The 22,492-nt window shown below is 34.6% G+C and overlaps 1 protein-coding gene across 2 annotated transcripts; it reads left to right on the top strand.

Annotated features, from left to right (window-relative positions):
• Positions 1 to 9,796: 9,796 nt before the first annotated feature.
• Positions 9,797 to 20,698, top strand: LOC121868400 (prenylated Rab acceptor protein 1-like). 2 transcript variants are annotated; one of them, XM_042369005.1, is made up of 7 exons: positions 9,797 to 9,934; positions 12,466 to 12,552; positions 14,612 to 14,732; positions 14,988 to 15,091; positions 15,394 to 15,593; positions 16,185 to 16,282; positions 16,466 to 20,698. In XM_042369005.1, the coding sequence occupies exons 1-7, from the start codon at positions 9,849 to 9,851 to the stop codon at positions 16,469 to 16,471; spliced, it is 702 nt and encodes a 233-aa protein (XP_042224939.1). In that variant the 5' UTR covers positions 9,797 to 9,848; the 3' UTR covers positions 16,472 to 20,698. The 2 variants fall into 2 exon arrangements, with proteins under 2 accessions (XP_042224939.1, XP_042224940.1); XM_042369006.1 differs by lacking the exon at positions 12,466 to 12,552 and having other exon boundaries at positions 9,813 to 9,934.
• Positions 20,699 to 22,492: the final 1,794 nt, after the last annotated feature.

The following is a 22,492-nucleotide window of genomic DNA, read 5'->3' as shown; positions in this document are numbered from 1 at the left end:
TAGCCTTGGAACATAATCCCAAATAGAGAGATATAACACAGACACACACACACATGATGTACGGGTGTTGCCTTCACTTAAATGAGTTAGTGGGTTAGGTAAAGTGATTGGCTATTGACCAAAAAATGAAGGCATCAGTACTCCATATATGAATCCTTAAAGACACTGTTTAGTCTGTAATGTTTTTTATTAACATTAAGAAAACTACTGAATATATATTGTATTTATGAACGCTATTGTATTCAGTACTGAGTTTTTTTTCTGTACAAATACATCTTGGTACTGAATTATTATGGCCCTATGAATATATTTTATAATTCCTAATCTATAACTTTCGTAACTTTTTATTCAGCTATCACGTGCTAGTGGTTAACTATAGGAAGAGGCTATATTAGAAGTTGAAAGATGTTATGATGTTGTTATAGAAGCCCCCCCCCCCCCTCAAAAAAAATTATCTATACTCGGGGTGATCGATAAATGTCAGAATGAACACTGTGATTCCTGTCGTCTTGGTAGGATTGTCAACATCCTTCGTCCGTTGTGTCATATTTTTTCAACACAATTTTGTATAGATAGTTTTTTAAGAGGCTACCGAAGAATTTTATAGTGTTGTCTGTAGGGTTAAACTCTCTAGATCACCACTGGTACAAAATTATTCAAATGGGGGTTAAGGATAGAGATACAAATATGTCCTCAAATCAGGTGAATATTTGTCCACCATTCAAGAGATTTACCAGGAAGTTTCTCAGCTGACATGATAACAACTTGTGAGTCTTCTTTGTACAGACCATTAACCTCCACTGTCAACATATTCTTTAAAAAAACAAAACCCACCATCATAACATTATCAAGTAACTTCCTAATTTATTATTCATGTATGTCTATAACGTGATGCTCTTTGTACACTTCATTTTATCCTCCTGTCTTCCTCTCGTGTTTTATCAAGTCTTACTCTGGGTCATTAAAGCTCACTGAGGATACATCACGAATTCTCAGTGACTGCCTCCAAAGATGTGGTTTAAATAAATGGCAAATAGTCTGATTAATGTTCCTGCAAGTCCTTCGGTTCTTTTATAAGAGTCCAGAGACCTGTACAGTACATGCCGTCTTGCTCTTTCTATATATATATATATATATTTTAATGCTCCGTTCCCTCCTTGGTGTTGAATCCTCAGAGGGAAGACCACCTTGATAGCTACCATAGTGACACAATGAAATATTATCTTTTTTTGAGTATGGGGAAAAAAAAAAAAAGATTCCCCACACGTCAATGAGGAATACTGAAGCTTCAACACTGAGGAAAAAAAATACCATGTCATGTATCAGCTTAAATGTATTAAAGCCCAAAAAAAATAAGTAGGGTGAATAATGTTTGAGGTGAGACAATCATGTTTTTAATGTAATGGACGAGGAAGAAGGTGAAGGGAAAGGTAGAGATTGGGTGTATTTTTTGAGTGCCTTTGATATACAAGGTTTATCGGTCATTGTATTGTGAGTTTATTTAAGGATGTGTTTATGTGATGGGGTTACTCTCCTTGATCTTGAATGGCATTATCCTCGTCCCTGATGCCCCCCCCCCTGATGCCCCCCTTGATGCCCCCTGATGTCCCATGATGCCTGATGCCCTCCCACTTCACGAATTAGTAGTAAACATTATCCAAACTGCATAGGATATACTAGACAATAATTGACGGGTGGTAGAGAAATATTACCCAGGAATTAATGACTGTCTCACCCACACACTCAACCCGGATAATGTAAGTGTTTTTGTCGTGGACTGTATAAGTGCGCTGAGTACCTATGACAGATGTAGTGTCACAGTCTTAAGTGGTAGTATAAGTAACTATTTAATATATCTATGTGTGTGTGTGTGTCTGTCTGTAGTTTACTAGTTATTGAATCAAGTTTTATAAGTATAGAGAAGTTTTTTTTTTTTTTTTTTTTTTTTAGTTGGGTGATTTTGTTTTTAACTGTGTGTTGTGAATTAGTGAATGAATCACCTCTTGATTGTATCTATGAGGAAATAGTTCTTGTTTTTTGTTCTGTTGCCATCATCAAGACAGACTATACTGGACGTATTTTTAGTGTTGTCACCGCTTCGCCATCAGTGACCTGCTGGACCAAAAACAAAAAAGATTAATATTAGTTGATGTTTTGTGTATTATAGCTAAGAAGTCCAGAGACATTTCAGATGCTTAGTGTTAATACCGTGTGTGTGTGTGTGTGTGTGTGTGTGTGTGTGTGTGTGTATCAAGCAGCAGGCAGTGTGTGTGTGTGTGTGTGTGTGTGTGTGTGTGTGTGTGTGTGTGTGTGTGTGTGTGTGTGTGTGTGTGTGTGTGTCTAACAAGTGCCTCGTGGCATAGTCAGTCTGAGACTATAAGATGATCATCGTCAGGTCACGGTTGTTCAGGACCACTCATTACACGTTTAGTTCGTGTCCTCAAAAACAGAACATTGAGATGATAATATAGAAAATGGGTCACCTGAAGATTAACTCACCCCAGCTTAGTGCACCTTAACATTAACTCACCCCAGCTTAGTGCACCTTAACATTAACTCCCCCCAGCTTAGTGCACCTTAACATTAACTCCCCCAGCTTAGTGCACCTTAACATTAACTCCCCCAGCTTAGTGCACCTTAACATTAACTCCCCCTAGCTTAGTGCACCATTAACCTTCCTAACGCAAACCTAACCTAACGTAATCAACAGGTGAAGTAATGTAGGGTGCCGAATCATCAGGTAGTCCTAGGCTATAACACCCGCTGTAACAAGTATCAGTGTGGATTAAACGTCTCTTGTTTATATTATCATTATATTTGACTGTTTAGAGCAGCACAGTGTACACCATTACACCTTTTAATCTGCTCTCTCACACTCTCACCTGTATGTATGTATGTACGTACGCTGCTAATGACTTCACTTTAGAAAAATTCAGGAATTATGTAAATATTTAAGTATGAGATGTTTTGCGTGTCTTTGAGTGAGATAAAAACTAACAAGGAATATATAAACAACTCCGGCGGTGAAAATAATGACACGACTATCAACTACGACTACCCAGATTTGTATTGTTTATATATAAAAATCTGGGTATTTGTCTTCCATAGTCGTGTATAGATATTTTGGTGAGTGTGAGGAAGATAAGGTCTATCACGTTGGCTGTTTATATAGTACAGGAACTGTGTATACATTCAGACAAACGTGAGATAAGATAGATACGGAAATTTAGATCAATATATATTATCGTAAAGTGGACATTAATACACACTTATGTTTAAATAAAAATTCACATAAACAGAAATGGTAAAATAATATAGAAATTTCGAAATAATCCAAGTTATTTTAAGTTATTATATCATGTAACCTAGACACACTTAATCACACGAGAGACTAAAATTTTGTTTGTTTTTTCATGGACAAATATTAAATGGTTCCTGTGATAATAATAAATGATGCTTCGTGTAGTGTACGCTGTAGTTACCCCCTCCCCCCTCCCCTTCAATAATGCAACTAGTAAAGGCTTTTAAAACTTTCAAAAGAATTATTTGTAATGTTTGATATACTGAAGAATAAAGGGAAATATTACCCTTCAATGCACAATTCTATAAAAAGCTAATTTGTATACAGGATTAACTCTCTCTCTCTCTCTCTCTCTCTCTCTCTCTCTCTCTCTCTCTCTCTCTCTCTCTCTCTCTCTCTCTCATATACACAATGGATGTAGTTTAGCTTCATACTGATAATGTTCTTTGAGGTGATTATTATTATTATATTACTGGGTCATTATGTGTGTTTTAAGGTAACTGGTTGTAGGAAGATGTGAAGTGTTGTTAGTCACCTTGGTTGTGTGTATGTGTGTGTGTGTCACGTCAATTACCACGACCAAAAAACTAATGCCGAGTGACCAATGTCTTACTAATTCAGAGTCGTGGAAAGCGTAATAGTAAACTTAACCTTGTAAACCTCTTAATTAACATTGTAAACCTCTTAATTAACATTGTAAACCTCTTAATTAACATTGTAAACCTCTTAATTAACATTGTAAATCCCTTAATTAACATTGTAAACCTCTTAATTAACATTGTAAACCTCTTAATTAACATTGTAAACCCCTTAATTAACCTTGTAAACCCCTTAATTAACATTGTAAACCTCTTAATTAACATTATAAACCTCTTAATTAACATTGTAAACCTCTTAATTAACATTGTAAATCCTTTAATTAACATTGTAAACCCCCTTTAATTAACATTGTAAACCACCTTAATTAACATTGTAAACCCCCTTTAATTAACATTGTAAACCCCCTTAATTAACATTGTAAACCCCCTTAATTAACATTGTAAACCCCCTTAATTAACATTGTAAACCCCGACCAATGGTATAGCCACAATAGTCCGTCTGAACAGCTGTCTAAAATGAGTAAACCCATCACTCACTCTTCCTACAGTCAGGAAATACACATAGGAATATTTGTATATATGTTGTCAAACCTCGTACTAAACAACTATGTGTGCCTGCTTCAATAATGTGTATGGCAAAATGAGAGACAAGTTTATATCTTAAAAAAAAAAATCATATATATAGATAATAATAACGTGTTCTTTTGTTTTGGTATGTGTGTGTGTTTTGACGAGGATGGAATTTACGCCTTAGTTGATATGTTTCTTTTCTTATTAAGGTCATCATTTTAAGAGATTCCTATTTCAAGGTCGGTTATTTAATGAGTCACAAAATATCAAATTTGAAGTTATATAGCGAGTGAAGATGTTACTGCTAGGTTGTGATTCATTTAATTTTAACTCGTGAAAATACTTGCAAAAAAGACATCTCAGAGTAAAAAAAAATATATTACCTGGAAAAAAAATACGATTAGATTCTTAACAGTTATATTACTTACGATTTTAAGGTTATTAAACACCGTAGATATGTTGAAAGGTTTACTTCTACCTTCAGTACTTAATAAGACACTCACTCATTTTGAAGGTTAAAGAATATTAAAAAAAAGAGCAAATGACGATAAATTAGTTTCATAATAATCAGTTTCACACGTTAGTCTTCAGTCATGTTAATAACCCTTATGGGAATATTTAACTTTATAACTAACAATTTTAACCTATCATGCTTTTTGTACCGTCTTTATCACATGCACCTCTTGTAGAACCAACTGATAGAATTTTATGATTAGAATAAATGAGAATTACACCCCTAAGAGCTTTGATATGTTAGAGATTACTGATATAAATAGGCTGTATCGACGTAGTTACACACACATCCTCTAACACTTGATGCCTTAATGAAAAAAAGGAGATTTATTTATCAGGTTTTATTTTCCCTTGTGGTATGATGATCTCACGGCGGTGCTTGGGTAGTACATCAACCTACCAGTGTTGTCGTATATGTATAGCCAGATTATAATATAGTGTTTATTTGTTTTTGTGGAATAAATTAATAATGGAATTTGAGTAATGTTTTTTTTTTTTTGTAGATAGATAATATATGATTTGAGTTTATTATATTTTATACAGTTAAAAGTAAAGTAGTTGTAGTTTAGGTGTAAAATAAATTAATAAAATTGCCTCATTCTCCCATACTTGAAAGTCTACAGCTAAGTGTCCCATTACATCTCTCTTGTAATTCATTTATCGAGGCTGAAATCTAAATACTCAGCCTCAACGGATAATTTATTTTTTATTTTTCATATTAATTTAATCAAGTACGTAAAGTAATAATAAGTGTTACATCATTCAAAATTGACACTGGTGAGCTGAAGGTTGTGGGATGTTTGATAACTACCCGGGTGATCGTGTGGTGATCATTATACCACTAAGATAACTTTATATACGGTGGATAACAGTCTACAGTGGAGAATGTATTTAATAGTATATACAGGTGCAGTGTCAATAAATTTCATGTACAAAAAAATAATATTTTTTCTTTTATAATCCTCTTGACAGCTTTGGCTCAATGAGTGAGACTATTGTTTGTGAAGTAGTAAACACAAGATGTAAACAAACAAAAGCATAAACAAAAGCCAGGATTAGAAACAATAGCGCATGGTGTTGCGCTCCATAACAAGGCCACAAGTTAAATGACCATAATGGAATTGAGTCTACCACTGGACACCAAGTTAGTGTTTTCATAAGCCACAACAACGCGTTCAGGTTTCGCACAAGGAAGCAGAACTGTACTACAAGACGTTGACAAGTTTCCCTAAGACCGGGAGGAAATATGAAAAGAGTTTCCAGGTTGTAATGTTGGAAAATTTACCCGCCAGAGAACACAAGGTAACTCACTATTAAGTCATGTAGCTGTTCAGTCCATTAGATGAGTTATTGTTGAAGCAATTTTTGTCTTACTACTGTCTCACAGCATACTCTTGTAGGCTGTTCCAAGAAATCACTACATGTCATCAAAGAAACTACCTTTGATAGTAGATTCCTGTACCGATAGCTTCTTTATTGTTGTGACCTTAATTAACTCCCGTGACCTTAATTAACTCCTGTGACCTCAATTAACTCCTGTGACCTCAATTAGCTCCTGTGACCTCAATTAACTCCAGATATCTCCTCTATATTTAACTTAGGTCATACCCCTTTAGGTGCTTATCTACGATTGAATCCCAACTGCTGGTGACTTTGAAGTGTTCTAGCTCTTGTTCACACACCGTCTTCACTAGGTTCTGCATAAGTGGTGACATATAGTGGTTAGTGACTCTCCTCCCCTGTGGTAAGAGGTCCCTGATAGTGGGACAGTCAAGGCAATAGTGTTGAAGAGTGTTAGATTGTATGGAGAAGAGTGACTCAACGTATTCAGTGTATAGATAGATAGATAGATAGATAGATAAATTAACTTGATTTGATAAGTGAAGATCATGTACCTTGAAAAGTTCGTCATTAATGTAGATATTTTTTGGTTAATATTATCACTGTGTCGCATCATAAACAAGCAGAACGATCAGTACTTAACCCCAACACGTTGTTTCTAAGCCTCGCCCACCCATGACGTCCTGTTCAAGGCCTCAAGAAACACCAAGGATTCAAATATGAAAGATGCACCGAATCAGGAGTGGAAAGGTTAGGTGAAACCAGAGAAAAAAAAAATGGAGAAATGCATATTCTATTTGGTTTGTGTTGTAAATAAAGGGAAATACTGTATAGCCATCCCGTTTAGATTGTTGGGAAAGAAACATACAGTACCAATAAAACATTAGCATCCCAACTTGGAAAACAATGTGATCTAAACCAACAACCCTGAATGCAGCCACTGTATCACATAGGTATAAGTGCAAGCAACTGTACATCAGTCATAAAATCAATTAAATTCATACCTGGATGTGGTACACTTTTCGTATTTTGGTTCAGCTTACCTGGGCTTTCATGTAGTGTATTGTACTAATCAATCCTACTGTACTTACCTCATTAGTTTCCTGTGACCTAATAATTTATTTGACTGATTTACCTTCTTCTCGCAATGGCCCGAGAACTTCAGCTCATTGTCAACATACACACCTAGGTGCTTCTCACATTCAGTCTCAAATAGTGCAGTTTTTCCATCCCGTTGGGACATATGATACGCCTCCTTACCGTTGGTACCCCCCAGGTGCATCCTCTTACACTTCGTGACATTGAATCTCAGCAGCCATTTCTTCGACCATTCTTGGAGCTCACAGAGATCCTTCTGCAGCTCTTCACAGTCCGATTGGTTCTTGTTTTCCCGAAATAACTTGGCGTCATCCGCGAACATTTGCATGGAGGAGTGTACAACGTCAGGCAAGTCATTTATGAAACAAACAAACAACAACGGGCCCAATACACTGCCCTGTGGTATCCCGATGGGACGTGGTTGTAATATCGACAATATTTACCTAGATTTTGCCAAGGCTTTCGACAGTGTACCCCACGAAAGGCTGAAAATCAAACTGGTAGGGTACGGAATTCGCGGAAATGACCTAGCGTGGATAGAAGACTTTCTACATGACCGCAAGCAGTGTGTGGTGATTAAAGGCGCGAAATCATCATCCGTACCTGTCACAAGCGGGTTACTACAAGATAAACCAAGATGTCCTTTAAAAAGCCTTTTATCATCACTTGTATTAACAGTAAATGTGTGTAAACGAGTTATATGGGAGGTGTAGTACATTAGGATAGTTTACCCTCTCACAACAGCTACAGTTTTCTTTGGTTTCATGTTTATAAAGTCTACGGGAATTTAGATCCTCGATTCAGATACTGTCGGGTGAATATCGTAAAATTGACCTTAATCCTTAACCTTTGACTTTTATGGTAAATTCCTTTGACAGTTGATACAATGAGCTCTGAGAACCTTTAATATATTATTGTACAGATAATGGCATGAATAAGAGATCCTCGTGACTGGAAATTTCCTCTTCGTCACTGATCGGTCTGTTAGCCGCGTAGGCGGTCTGTCATGTCTGTTACACACTGTTGGGAAGTACTAGGCATGTACTGGCTCCAGAATGTATCTGAACCTGCTCCAGTGTTGGTCAAGTCTGGTCTCCAATGAGCTCTCACACGGTGCCGTCACAACACTCCCTTACAGGTTATTACAACAGTTCACAACTCTCACTCCGAAAAAGATTGTCTTAACAGGTTGTTAACTTGTGACTTCTTCAGCCTTGAACTGGGATCCCTAGCTGAGCGGGCGTCCTCCAGCTCCAGGTATAACTCTCGACTGAGTACTGCCCTCTAAGGTATTTACAAACTTATTTAAGTCACCCCTTGTCCACAGAGAGACGCGCGTTACCCCTGCACCACCATCACTGTACTTACTTTCCTTATAGTCTTCTAAATATTAAATAGTCTCTTTTATTCACACTTTATTTTACTAATTAAAGGGATATCTGTAATTAGAATACGTATAAAGGATCGCTGAATTTACACTGATTACGATGCATGAGTAGAAGTCTATTTTTGTATTTCGCGGTTCATTCTGAAACAGTTAAAAGCCTCATCGATAGAGCCTAAAATACCAAGATAATAAGATGGACAAAATGTATGTAGAAATCGTTATTCTTAAATAAGTACTGAATAATAAAAACAAAGGCAACAACAATACATCCGGGAAAATGTTCAATATTTTGCTCTATTTTCCTTGTGTAGTCACCACAATAATCTCTGACACGTTGTTGTACATCTACTTGTCATAACTGTGAGACGAAGGAAGCGTTATATATATACAGTATATATTACTTTAACTGAAAACATTGCGATTATAGTGTATAGCTTACAAATTCAGTTAAAAACGTAATATCCAAGAACCAGTGGTGAAACAGAAAAATAACCCACCAATTAAAACCTCCATTGGGTTGGATTTAAAGTGCTTTTTGTTTATAAACAAATGTGTAGTGTTCACGTGTTTCATAATTCGTATTTGCTGTGAAAAATAAATATGTCATTCATATACTAGATATGAAATAATTTCTAAAACATTAAAATATAGCATAAGTGAGAAATACTGTAACTTCTTAAAACTAATCTAATGTAGTTTTTACGAGGAAATAATATCACATGTCGTAATTTATACTTCACAACTACACTCAAGACTCTAAGCAATAATATATAAGTAGCCTTTAACATCACATATCTATAATTGACAAATATTAATTACAAGCGATGAGTTTAAAGTCATCATAACAGGAAATAGTCATTTAAATACCACATTCCCCGCGGGCTATAGATGACTGACTCTGACACGTCACGAGAAGAATCCAACTCTCTCAGGTGACTGGTGGCCACAACACAGAGGTTCAAGTAGTGTCTCAGTACTATTGGAAACCTTCATTCTTCTTTCATCTTTTTTTTATCATTTGTAAACACTCCAGGCCATCATGTCGGGAGCCCCAGGTGACGTGGAAATAGATATATCAGGGGATATTGACGTTACTAGCAAATTAAAAGAATCTCCTAAGTCAGGGTAAGGTTTATTGAATGGATGTTGTAAGTCTTTTATCTTATGTTATGTTATCTTGGTCGGAAATAACGTGAATTATGTAGAATGGTTATGTATTAGTGCACTCGTCATTTGCTCTGCTCCCAAGTATATTTTTGACAGATCTAACAAAACACTATAACAATTTTTTAGAAATGTACCCTAAGAGAATTTAATCAGAATTGTTTTAAGAGCTGGAAGATATTGCCATTAAAATTCAGGAAGATATATAGTGGTTGGCCTTTAAACCCTATACCAATGACCCATCAGTACTTTGGCTATTTAAATTAAAAGATACATTATTTTGCTCTATCAGATTTTAATTAGAATGGACTACTGAGTAATATGTATACTTAATCCTCCAACACTAAGGGCTGTATCACATACGTATATTCTCATACAATATTACTGTGTACCATTGTGGATAAAGGTATGGCAGCCGTACGCCAAAAATCACACTTCATATAGATAGATACGACAGCCGTATTGATGGACTGTGTTGTTAATGGTTAGGTTAGGTTATTGTTTCAGTTACTTGAATACTCTAAAAATAATCCTTGTTTTCATTTCCCCATACTAAATTGATTAATGTAATCTTTCCTAAACAATGTTCTCTCAATAAGGTTCATATATGCTCCTCATTTTCACTTCTCTTTTGTGTATTTTAAACGTTTATAAATACATAGTGATCTGCTCTATGTTCACTCAATCTGTATTACTAGTTTCAAGGAAATCATTCATTACCTATCCAAATATCCACATTACTCTTTGGTTCTTCCATCATCCACTTGTTCACATGCCTTGTCCCTTAACCCCTTGAGTACAATGATTTATCCTTTGATTATGATGAGTTACCCCCTTGAGTATGATAACTTACCCCCTTGATTACGGTCCGACTAATTACCCAAATGTACCCAAATATAGCCGGAATGAAGTCAAATAATGGTCCTACATGAATAAATCGGACTGCTAATCACTTCTCGACTAGTATTTGGTGTCAGAAAGTCACAAAAAATTGGAAAACTTACTTTAATCTGAGTTAATAGATCGCGTGCATGTACCAACAGAGCAAGGAATTACCCAAATGTACCCAAATGTAGCCGCAATGAATTCAAATGATGGTCGTACAAGCGTAATTCGGGCTGTGAATCACTTCTCGATTATTATTTGGTGTCATAAAGTAAAAAAAAAATTGGTAAACTTAATTTAATCTGAGTTGTGTTGGGTTAGGTTAGATTAGATTAGATTAGATTAGATTAGATTAGATTAGATTAGATTAGATTAGGTTAGGTTAGGTTAGGTACATGCACTTGTTCTATTAACTCAGATTATATTAACTTTACCAACTTTTTGTGACTTCGTGACACCAAATACTAGTCGAGGTTAGGTTAGGTACATGCACTTGTTCTATTAACTCAGATTAAATTAAGTTTACCAATTTTTTGTGACTTTGTGACACCAAATACTAGTCGAGAAGTGATTGGCAGTCCGATTTATTCATCTAGGACCATTATTTGACTTCATTGCGACTACATTTGGGTAATTCCTCGCTCCGTCGGTACATGCACGCGATCTATTAACTCAGATTAAAGTAAGTTTTCCATTTTTTTGTGACTTTGTGACACCAAATACTAGTCGAGAAGTGATTGGCAGTCTGATTTATTCATCTAGGACCATTATTTGACGTCATTCCGGCTATATTTGGGTACATTTGGGTAATTAGTCGGACCCCCTTGATTATGATAACTTATCCACTTGAGTATGATGACTTAACCCCCTTGAGTATGATGACTCTTAGCTGGGAGTAAATGTCAACTTAGTCATTATTCCAATGCTTCTGTAATAAAAAAATAGCCAAGTATTCTTTATCTATCATTCCTAACCTTCCTTCCCCAAGTCATCCATTTTTTCATGTGTCTCTGTATGTGCTGAGGAACACAAACATTCTTCTACATCATCATCATCATTATCAACATTATTTTACAGCTTGTCTTTTATTGTTTGTTTTTATATTCTTGAATGTCATCAGTGAAATCAAACATTCAGTCTTGTGATATTTTGTTAAACACTTAAACCTGGGTGTGTAAAGTTACTTGTAATGTACAGTGTTACTTTTAGGTATACAGGTATATATTTTTTGTATCTAGATTTAGAGACTAGTCTGTGTACATTGTGCCTTAAAAGTAGTGTAGAGATTTTCTGGAATAGTAGGGGAAGTTATGTGGCATTGACATAGAATCTATACTCCAAACACCTGTTGATTAGTGTATTCTGGGTTAAATGTCAGAGTTACCTAGTGGGAATATATTTGTTTTATTAGAATTTTGAAACCCTTTTGTTTGGATCCTGTATATTGATAATACTGTATTGTTTGTATTGTTTCTGTATTTTGTATAAACCATTGTAAATAATTTGTTTTAGTTGCATGTATGATGTTTTCCTAAAATAATCACTTGTTACCATCATTAACACCTGCCACCTCACCCCCACTCTGTTCTCTGTGGTGTTGGCTACAGTGAGACCACAGCTGTTTCAGAGGAGGTGATATCCAACCCATTTAGCATGGAAAATTCCTCCTTCCAAGAGCCGGGGGGTGTTAAGAAGTGAGTCATCTGTGGTGTGAAGACCATACAGTACAGTACATAGTATTGAATAGTTTATCTGTCTTGAGTTCGTACAAACCTCACACTTGTTCCTTTCCTGGTGGTAATTTGGAACATCATGTGTTTACTTATGCTGAAGCTTGCTGGAGTGGTTTTCAAAATTAGGTCATATGGATTCTCTAGCATGAGTGTGTGTGGATATTTACTGCACCTTTAATTTTGTTCATTATTATAACCTTTAATCCTATAACTGAGATGAGGTCTTTAATTTGACTTTGTTTTTGATTGCTCTTTCTGCTATAGGTATTAAGTGATTATGTACAGTATCAGTTAAAAAGAAATGGATCACCTGATGATTACTCTCACCCATGCATATTTCACCCTTTGATTAAACACCCTGACATTAATCTAACCTCCCAGGTGAAATAAACAAGGGGATAATTTTGAGATGATCTAGATAAATTTACTTGTGTTTATATCTTATCTATTTAATTATACAGTTCTTTCATGGTGTGGAGGTCAATTGATATTTTTTCATGGATGGACGATGCCTTACAGAGTGACTTGTTTGGTGGAGGTCTGGAAAAATCTTAATGAATTTTTAAATTGTTTGCTTGGAATTATGCTGCATAAATTTTTTTCACTGGTTCTTTATATAATGTGAGTTCATTTCCATAGCCTCTGTGATGTGACGAGGTTCTGTGTGTGTGTGTGTGTGTTGTATATGTGTGTGTCCTTTGTCTGTTGTGTGTGTGTGTGTCTGTCTGTCATTTGTGTTTATGATAATGCCTTTTCATCTTTTTTGTTTGTAGGAAAATGTTATTACTAGTTACATTCAAGCATAAAAATATATACAGGATATAGTATATGTATTTAGAAGTGCATATACAGGCATAATATATGTAAATGTGGGGAAAAAACAGACAGACAGACAAATAATGAATAGAGAAATGAGTTCATGAAGATAGAGATGATATACTGCTTAATACATAGAGATACATGAGGATTAAATATTATATAGTCAATGATTCTACGTTCTGGACCTTGGACACCTGTTGACTCACATGAAGCTGACTAACAGGTGTGCAGGTGTGTAAAACATCTGTGGTGGTGGTGGTGGTGGTGGTACCTTTGGAGGCAGTGTAAACGCAGGTGGCTTGGTGGGTGTGCTTGTCAGTTTCAGGCGAAGGTGTGGTGTTGGTGGTGAGCACTATTGTAATTGGTTCAGTGAGTGTGTTGTCAGGGCACTGTGAGGAAATAAAATATGTTTGTCTTTCAATATTTTGTATTGGTGTCTTAGATGAATGATACTAAATAAATCTAAATCGTATACAGTTTATTGATATGTATTCATTATATACAGTTTAAATATATATATATGTATATGTTTTTTATGTATGATATAGTGATTTTCATGTATAATTTGCTTAGATACTTAGGGAAAATTTATTTATAACTGCAGGTCTAGAGATTGGCCACCCTACTTAATCTATTCTTTGTCTTTACATCCAACAACAAAGGAAGTCTCTCAATAGACCTTTGTTAATACAGTATATTCATAAACTACAGTAGTATTATTCTCACCCACCGAGGAAGCTTTCTTTGTGCCCTGCTCTGCTCTGCTTCACGTCTTTAAGTAAAACCTAACAAAGGATTTTTTTAAGGTCTTACCATTGGCTATAACTCTTGAATTATAATTTAAATTTGGTATTATCTGTTTATTTACAATCTTTCCACACCATCAGAATGTTTTGTAAGATATAGTGTTCTTGATACAGATCCTGAATATTTTTTATGTATGCTTCAGTCACTTTTCTCCCTGCTTTATTTCTGGGCTTTTAATCTTTCCATGCAATTGTTTTTGTTTTATTTATTTGTCTCTTGAATTCCCGATACACTGTACTTGGATATTATACCACTATACTGTACTTCTGTTTTTATGTTATTCTAGTGTGTCATACAGAATATTAGTCTTTCAGATCACCCCAAAATTATTACTTGTTCTTGTTACTATGGAAGGTTTGTAAGTACACAGTACTATTTTTCTCTTGTGTTTCAGACTCCTGATGCAGCTTCCCGTACAACTGCAGCTGGCGTCCCCGGCAGCCAGGGAATGGATTACCCGTAGCCGTGAGAACGTTCGACCCTGGCTGCTCTTTGTCAACACTCAAAAGTTCAAAGTAAGTTTTCAAACATTTTATATTACTTGTATTTTTTTTTTTTTTTTTTTTAGTTAGGAAACAGTGTTATCACCTATGCCATTTGTCTACCTCATGAATTAGGTAGGAAGCACTATACAGTATAATGTGTAATTATAATATAATAAAGAATATATACATAAAATGATAAAAGTATTGAGAATATTTTAAGTGAATCTTTTCTCAAAAATATTAATCATGATTTAAAATTACTAAGACCCTCTGTTTCTTTTTCAGGTTCCACCAAATGTACAAAGATGGAGTAAGCGCCTGGCCAAGAATGTTGACTACTTCCAGTCCAATTACATGTTTGTCTTCATTGGCCTTATCATATACTGCTTGTAAGTCTTTAGAACAAACTGTGTCTTAATGGTGAGAGCAAAAGATATACAGTACAGTAATTGTACATTTTAAGAAAGGGTTTATTTCCTCTTTCTGGACTAGAGTTTTTAATACTGTAGTTTGTTTTATCCTTTAAACCAACTCTAACCTGTACTGGGAATGTTTAATGATGAGTATATGATAATTTCTCAAACATTGTGTACCTGATTTCAGACTAACACTACATATCACTATTATATTTTTATTATTTATTTCTAGTTCATAATTTCATAACACGATTAAATATATATATTTTTTTCAGGATAACCTCCCCGCTGTTGCTCATAGCTGTGGCTGCATCTCTGGGTGCTTGCTACATCATCTCCCTGAAGAATGCTGAGAAGAAAATCAACATTGGAGGCCACGAGGTGTCCCTTGCCCATCAGTACGCTGCCATCGGTATCTTTTCCCTGCCTGTTTTTTACTTGGCGGGGGCGGGAGCTGTCCTGTTTTGGGTCTTAGGTAAGATATGGATACAGTAAAGAGGGAGGAATCTAGGGGTATGGTAGAGTGTAACCTTAAGCTTTTGAGTTTAAAGATGTGCACTTATCTCCCATCAAGTATAGATCTGTTGCCTTAAGTTCTGCTGTCATGCGACTCACTTTGTCTGCATAAGCTATCATATCAGTGCTGTTATCTACCCTTACCTTCTTATATTTCCTTCTTGTACTAACACACACTACAGCTGCCTCTTCAAGAACATTATTCTTTAAACTGTTCCCATTTCTCTTACTCTTCCTTCACCCCCACCCATGAGAGAGAACTATATTTCTATCACATTTCTAAATCTTTCAGCCATAGTGGTAATGCTTCATATTTCTCAAGTTTATTTTCAGATATTTTGAAAATTGAAACTTTATTATGAATTTATTTTAGTTCTGATTACAGTTTTAGTTCCTCCATAAATTATATCATTATTTTTTTAACATTTCATTAGGGATACAGTACAGTATATACTTACACATATTTCTAATGTTCATACAGTACTTTTCAAATACTGTAGCTATATTTAAGTTCTAAAGAATTGTCATTAATTGTGGGATAATATTTTAGGTGCAAGTTTCTTCATCATCATCATCCATGCCTCCTTGTACAACATAGAGACTGTTCTTGGCTCAGAGGAGGAACCTTTCGATCTACAAATGGAACAGGTATGATCGTCCATGATAGTGTTGATACTCTGTTACACACTACTGTACATAGATGCAGTATTTGGTGAATGCATTAACATACAAACGTACTTGAGGATATAAATCGTATACAGTGTGGCATATTATTAGTTAAAATTAAGAATCATGTGTGACTTTTATTCATCATTTACATTTTACTTACAGGTGTAAAATATGCTGAACTTTTTATAAGGAAAAATTGGATATAAAGTAATTTAAACCAAGAATACCGGTGCTCAGTTGTTTTAACCCCTTCACTGTTGAATACAGTGATCCTACTTATACCTGGATTTGTTGAAAGAAGTTATCTCTTTGTCTAATATCACAGGAAATGATGCAAAAATATAAAATAACAGACTTATGAGATAAAATATCCCATGCCCAAGTAACGTAACCTCAGGCAGCTGGGTACTGACGCCATCCTTTTGTAAACTAAATATTGTAAGTACCGCCTAGCATTTTCAGTTGTTTCTCTGTATCTTGTGGTTATTGTTACCCAATTTTGATATTTAAATACACAGATAACACACTGTACCAATGATGTATTTTCACAGAACTATGTAAACAAAAATAGGAGTGGAGTGCAAAGTGATATGCTGTCAGTCAGTGAGTTGGAGTGAGTAGTTACACTTGATCTTAGGTTTGTTTCTAATTATCATATTATAATACACAGGCTTATCCTCTCACTTTTCTCTCTATGCAGTTTGTTCACATCTTGTTCTAGCACATGCACTTAACACCACACTTTCAACTACTGTATACTGTATAGAAATGCAATTGGGCAAATTTTTCTTCTCCATATCTGAGACAAAACACCCTGCTTCCTGCCCACCATTGGTCTTCCAGGCTTAGTCCTTGATTACCAGTGAGTCATTTTCATGTTAATGTTGTTTCTAAGCCCTAACAGTTAGTGGGAGAATTTGAATATAAGAATGACACTCTGACACTCTGCTCAACAGCCCGAACACATGGAAATGATGGTGAAGGGGTTAAAGAAATTGCTGATAGGATTGTATAAGTACTGTAAAACTTCAGGGATGCAAACTTCTCTTCTACAAATTATGTAATTCAGATAAGTTAATTTGGGCACATGAGTTTGTTTGCTAATCTTTGAAATGTTATATGATTGTTTAGATGATATATTTAAGTGTAAACTAAAGCTTTTGTGTTAGAAATCATTAGGTTTTCCAGCCAACGGTCAAATTTCTATACAAAGCATACATTATGAAATTACAGTAAAAATATAATATTTCTTCATTAGAAATTCCTTACTCCTGTTCTTGTGACAACCAATTTATTTATTTATATTTTTATAGAAAATTTTCTCTAGGACAATGCTTTGAATTATAAAAGAAGCTTTAAGAACAGATTTTATTTACACTATGCTAGGGCTGGTCAAATTCTTACTGACAGAATCAATAAAACTGTTATGAAAAATATATATACAAAATGAAGCTCTTGTTAAGATCTATTAATCCTGCATTTGGTTAACTTGTGATTTATGAACATGCATACATTAATCCTGGCTGGGTATGGTGTAGTGAGCAGTCATGCTCTCCAAGTTAAATACACCATATTCCTTTTGCAAATCAGAGAATATATACATCATAATGTGTGTGAATGCCATTAGGTTCTTGGGTTTAGGACAAAGTCACAGTGTTTGAAACATCATTAGTTTAGATGTCTTGTGGTGCTGCAGTTTTAATTTATCATTCTCACCACAAAGCAGGTCACTAGCCACTTGGGCGGTCAATCTGTTCCCTTGTTAGTAATTACCACATGCAGTTGGGCCACTAGAAATATAAAAAAAAACCTTGAAAAGAATGTTTGAATAATAAAATCGGTTGTGCAAGGAGGTAAGAGATGAGGGAAGACTAGAAAGTAAAGTAAAGTAAGAAGAGGAATATGAAGGATGATACAAAATGTTTAATCTGTGTGGAGTTTATATAGGCATTGTGATCTTGAAGGGATAAAGAGCACACACACAGAGTTGTTTGCCTTGATATCTTAAACTTCTCCCTCTTTGGTGCTGTCGTAGGTTTATTTTACCCAATGTTTAAAATTTTCACCATGATGTTTTCAGAGTGTAGGTGAATGCAATAAGAATTTTGCCATTTAAATGCTTAATTAAAATATTTGGGGTAATTCAAACAACTAAATTTGTTTTATGGCCATTTTATTGTATTCATGTGTAGGAGGTAGACATTACCGTGAGAAACTTTTCATAATTATTGTACAGTACTTTGTTTCAATGGTAAAGGATTGTCAACCCCTTTTTCTGTAATATTTAGGTATTGAAATGTTATTTTTTATGTCCATAACTTAATGAAAAGTGAGCTGTAACTTTTTTATGGAGTATAAATAAAAACTTTTTTCGTTTTATACTATTGGCTTCTATAACAAGTTTATTTAGACTGTAATACTGTATTAAGATGTAGATTACTGTACTTCCACAATGAATAAGGTATCGAGAAGAGAGAAAGAAAGTTACGACAAATAGTGATTGATATTACTGGTTTGAGATTCGGATGATTGTAGAGGAGCATCAGAAGTAGCATAAGGATAGAATGGTATGGAGGAGATTACATTGGGCTACCATTTTGTAGAGTCTTAAATTGGTCATTGCTGTATTGTGTTGAGAATGGGGAAGTCTCTGTCAGGAACATAAGGATAGAATGACAGAGAAGGGTACATATTATGAATGATGTATTGTGTTAGTTGTCTGTACTGAGAGGGGTCAAAATTGCAAGGATACAGTGATATAAAACATTGTATATTACTGTCATATTGTTTAGTGTTCATTGGCCACACCATATGCTGTTCAGAGTAACATTGAGTATAGAGGAATATCAGAAGTAGCGAATAGATGTAATTGCCATTGAAAAGATTGCCTAGAACAGTCCAGATAGCTTGGCACATAGCAATGAACCGAAACGCTGCTACATACTGTGCTGCGCACACACACACACACATCTTCCTCGACCTAATGTTGATAATACTCACTTAATTACTCCATACCTACCTCCATGTGCTGGATAACATATATTTGATCTTTTATTGTGTGAAACATGGAGAAAACTGACAAATCTATTATGTAAGAGATTTAAGTATTCTTGAGAGCAATATGATTTAATTACCCAAAGTAGTACAAGTGTGGTTCCATGCCTTAATATATATATTTATAATGAAATACAAATTGCATGCTTTATTCACCATTTCAGGGTTAGTCTTAACATATATCTTTGTGCATGGAGATGGGTACTGTACTGTATTTTAAGCTTTGCTATGACTATGTAACAGCTCTTGAGTACAGTTGGGTGAATAACACTAGCAGGCACTTGTTTCAACCCAAGCTTTTGCTATATAATAATTCAATAAAGCTCAATATTCATATCTTCCCATTAGTCTTTGCTTGAACAGTTGAATTTCTGTAACTCTGGAATGGGAAAAGCTGAACACTACCGTTGATGATCTTACCAGTACACTCTTGTTCCGCGTGTGAGCAATAAGGGGACATATATTTTACCTTATTCGTAGTATATCTGGCAATGGAAACGTCGATGTATGTAAATTTTAAAACCTGTATTGGTAATGGGCGAAAGAAGACTTGACAAAATGAGGACGTTTATGTGATACTTAGATATTTGATACTTAAATTTTGTTTATGGGTTCACGTCAGTACTTGAGTTTTTTATCAACATTGCGGAATTGGAGGAGTAGTAGAATTATTTTTGATATCTTGAAAATGAATGAATGAATAATGAAATAAAACCTTGATCAACATTTATGTTACAGTATTTTGATTTTTAATGAATGTTATAAAGTTCAATAACATGTTATGAGAACAAGAATACAAGGTGTTAATGGATGCTTATTTCTAATCATTAGTAAGCTTATTTTTATGCATCTTTATGTTGTGGGACTTTACTTGAAGCTGTTAATAACATCATCAAACACTGTAATTTCTGTCACTTGGACTAGATTTTCCTTGCTAGTTCTGGTCGTAGTATAAGTATCTGGTATGTTTAGTTTATATCTTTATATTATGTTTTAACCCTTGAATGGTAGCCATCATCATCAGTGAACGTTCCTTGTGGGGGGTAGAGCAAAGACTCAGCCATTTAAGGGTTAATGCCATTCTTGAATTATATCTCTGTCAACTTGAACAGATATGTTTGACTGTATTTTATTTTTTGTTGGTTTGATTTTGTAGCCTAGTGAATCGTACTGTAAAACTTCAAACTGTATTTTTTCACGAAAGATAAATGCAGTTATTTTACCACACAAAAGCATTATGTAGATGAATGCAATTTTTCACAGAGATATTGTTAGTAAATTATTTCTATTTATTATTATAACAATGGTTTATAAATAATGCAATATATATATGAAATTCAACTGTCTTTTATTTTGGGGTTCCTATGTACAGTAACCTTTTTGACCACTGCATATAGTACACACTGTATGGCGAAAACTATTGAACCATTAGTCATTGAGGCTGCAAGTTGGATATTCAGTTGTGGAAAAAATCCTCTTGATACATATACAGTAGAGTAGTATCATACATATGAGACGTTCTGGTGCAATTTATTATTAAACACTAATGCTACAGTACCTGGGGGATTAGGTTAGGTTAGCATTAGGATGGTTAATCTTGAGGTGAAATAAGCTTGGGGTTGCAAATCTAAAGATCTGAAAATGTCTCCATCTCAATTAATTGTCAAGAAATTCCCATAGTTGTGTGTCAAGAGTACCCAATGGTGCATGGATAAAGACGCTTGCATAATGAAGCTGCGACCACTTGCCATCAAAACTGATTATTTATAGTTAATTAAATTAGCAATTAATGGTGGAGAGAAGAGAACCGTTTGCTCTGAAGATGGAAGACGGTGTAGGAGGAAGATAAAGTGGGCATATTGTAACAACTTTTTATTTTTACATTGCTTGATAACTACAGTACAGTTGTATGATATTTGGGTAACTGCACAATTTATCTAGTCTGATATCATACATTATTATCTACACTATATAATAGTATTCGTTAATATTGCTATTTATAAATGAATATAAGAGCAAAACAAATTGGAAAGCTCTGAGCTTGTTACCATAATAAATATTAACGAAGTTCTCCCACGTAAATTATACATTTTCTTTTATTATCGCACCAGAGAAAACGAACAAACAGTTTCATGAATGAGTTTAAATGCGGGACTTAAATGACTCTGAATGAGATTAAATTCGGAAATTAAATGACTTTGAATAAGTTTAAAGGTGTTGCCGTAGTATTAAAGAGACCAATCGAGTATCACTCTAATTAAATGGCTAATAATAACAATAACAATAATACTGTAATAATAGTATTGATATAGGTTATTTGCGCGGGTAAAGTAGAAAGGTGTCTTAGAATTGTCTAAAACTCGAAACTATTGATTGCAAAGAAAAAATCCAAGAGATTATAATAATAAAAAGAAGAAGAATATTATTATTATTATTATTATTATTATTATTATTATTATTATTATTATTATTATTATCCTGTAGTTAATTTTATGTTACAAATTAACCTTAGCTATAGAAATTTTAATAACAAATACTTCACATAATGAAACTTTGGTTAATTTTTGCAAAATTAATTTTACGTTACAGAATATTAGCAAAAATTAAGAGAATAAATGAATTTCGTGGTAATTAGGATCCCTAGTCTATTGGTTTGGTTAGGTTAGATTAGAATATATATACTGTACAGAAAGTTAATTTTTGAGGAACCATTACCACCAAAAAGAGTTGTTCGATTCCGTTCATTTTTCTCACAGATGTTCTTATCATTAAAGTAAGTGTTTTAAAAGAGTTGACATTTACTAGAACCTTATAGAACCTGACCTAACTAACCAAAGGAACCTACCTAACTTTACCTAGTTCAGTTCTGTTACATACTGTCCCGTTGTTTAAAACTGGACTCGACAAAGCTCATACGTGTTGTCACATCTAGTTAGTTATTTTACAAGTTCACAGTTTGTTCTCCCTGTTACCTCTGTCAGATTTCTAGATATTTACTGTATACTGATAGCCTGGGACGTATAGTGAGCTACCCATCCACTAGATTTCAATTTTCTGGGGGGAATAATATAAAATTAAATTATCCAAGTTGCCCAATACAGGTGTGGCAAAAGAAAATTATAAAAAAATAAAGGA

Source organism: Homarus americanus, unplaced genomic scaffold, assembly GCF_018991925.1.
Source record: "Homarus americanus isolate GMGI-L3 unplaced genomic scaffold, GMGI_Hamer_2.0 scaffold19318, whole genome shotgun sequence".
Classification (NCBI taxonomy): Eukaryota; Metazoa; Arthropoda; class Malacostraca; order Decapoda; family Nephropidae; genus Homarus; species Homarus americanus.
This window is presented reverse-complemented; position numbering and strand designations above follow the sequence as displayed.

What these genes read in the sequence shown, in the direction of transcription:
- LOC121868400 (XM_042369005.1), top strand. Translation starts at nt 9,849, where the DNA reads ATGTCGGGAGCCCCAGGTGACGTGGAAATAGATATATCAGGGGATATT. An exon ending in TCAACACTCAAAAGTTCAAA is followed by an intron (nt 14,733 to 14,987) that starts GTAAGTTTTCAA and finishes TTTCTTTTTCAG; the next exon opens with GTTCCACCAAATGTACAAAG. An exon ending in TGTCCTGTTTTGGGTCTTAG is followed by an intron (nt 15,594 to 16,184) that starts GTAAGATATGGA and finishes ATAATATTTTAG; the next exon opens with GTGCAAGTTTCTTCATCATC.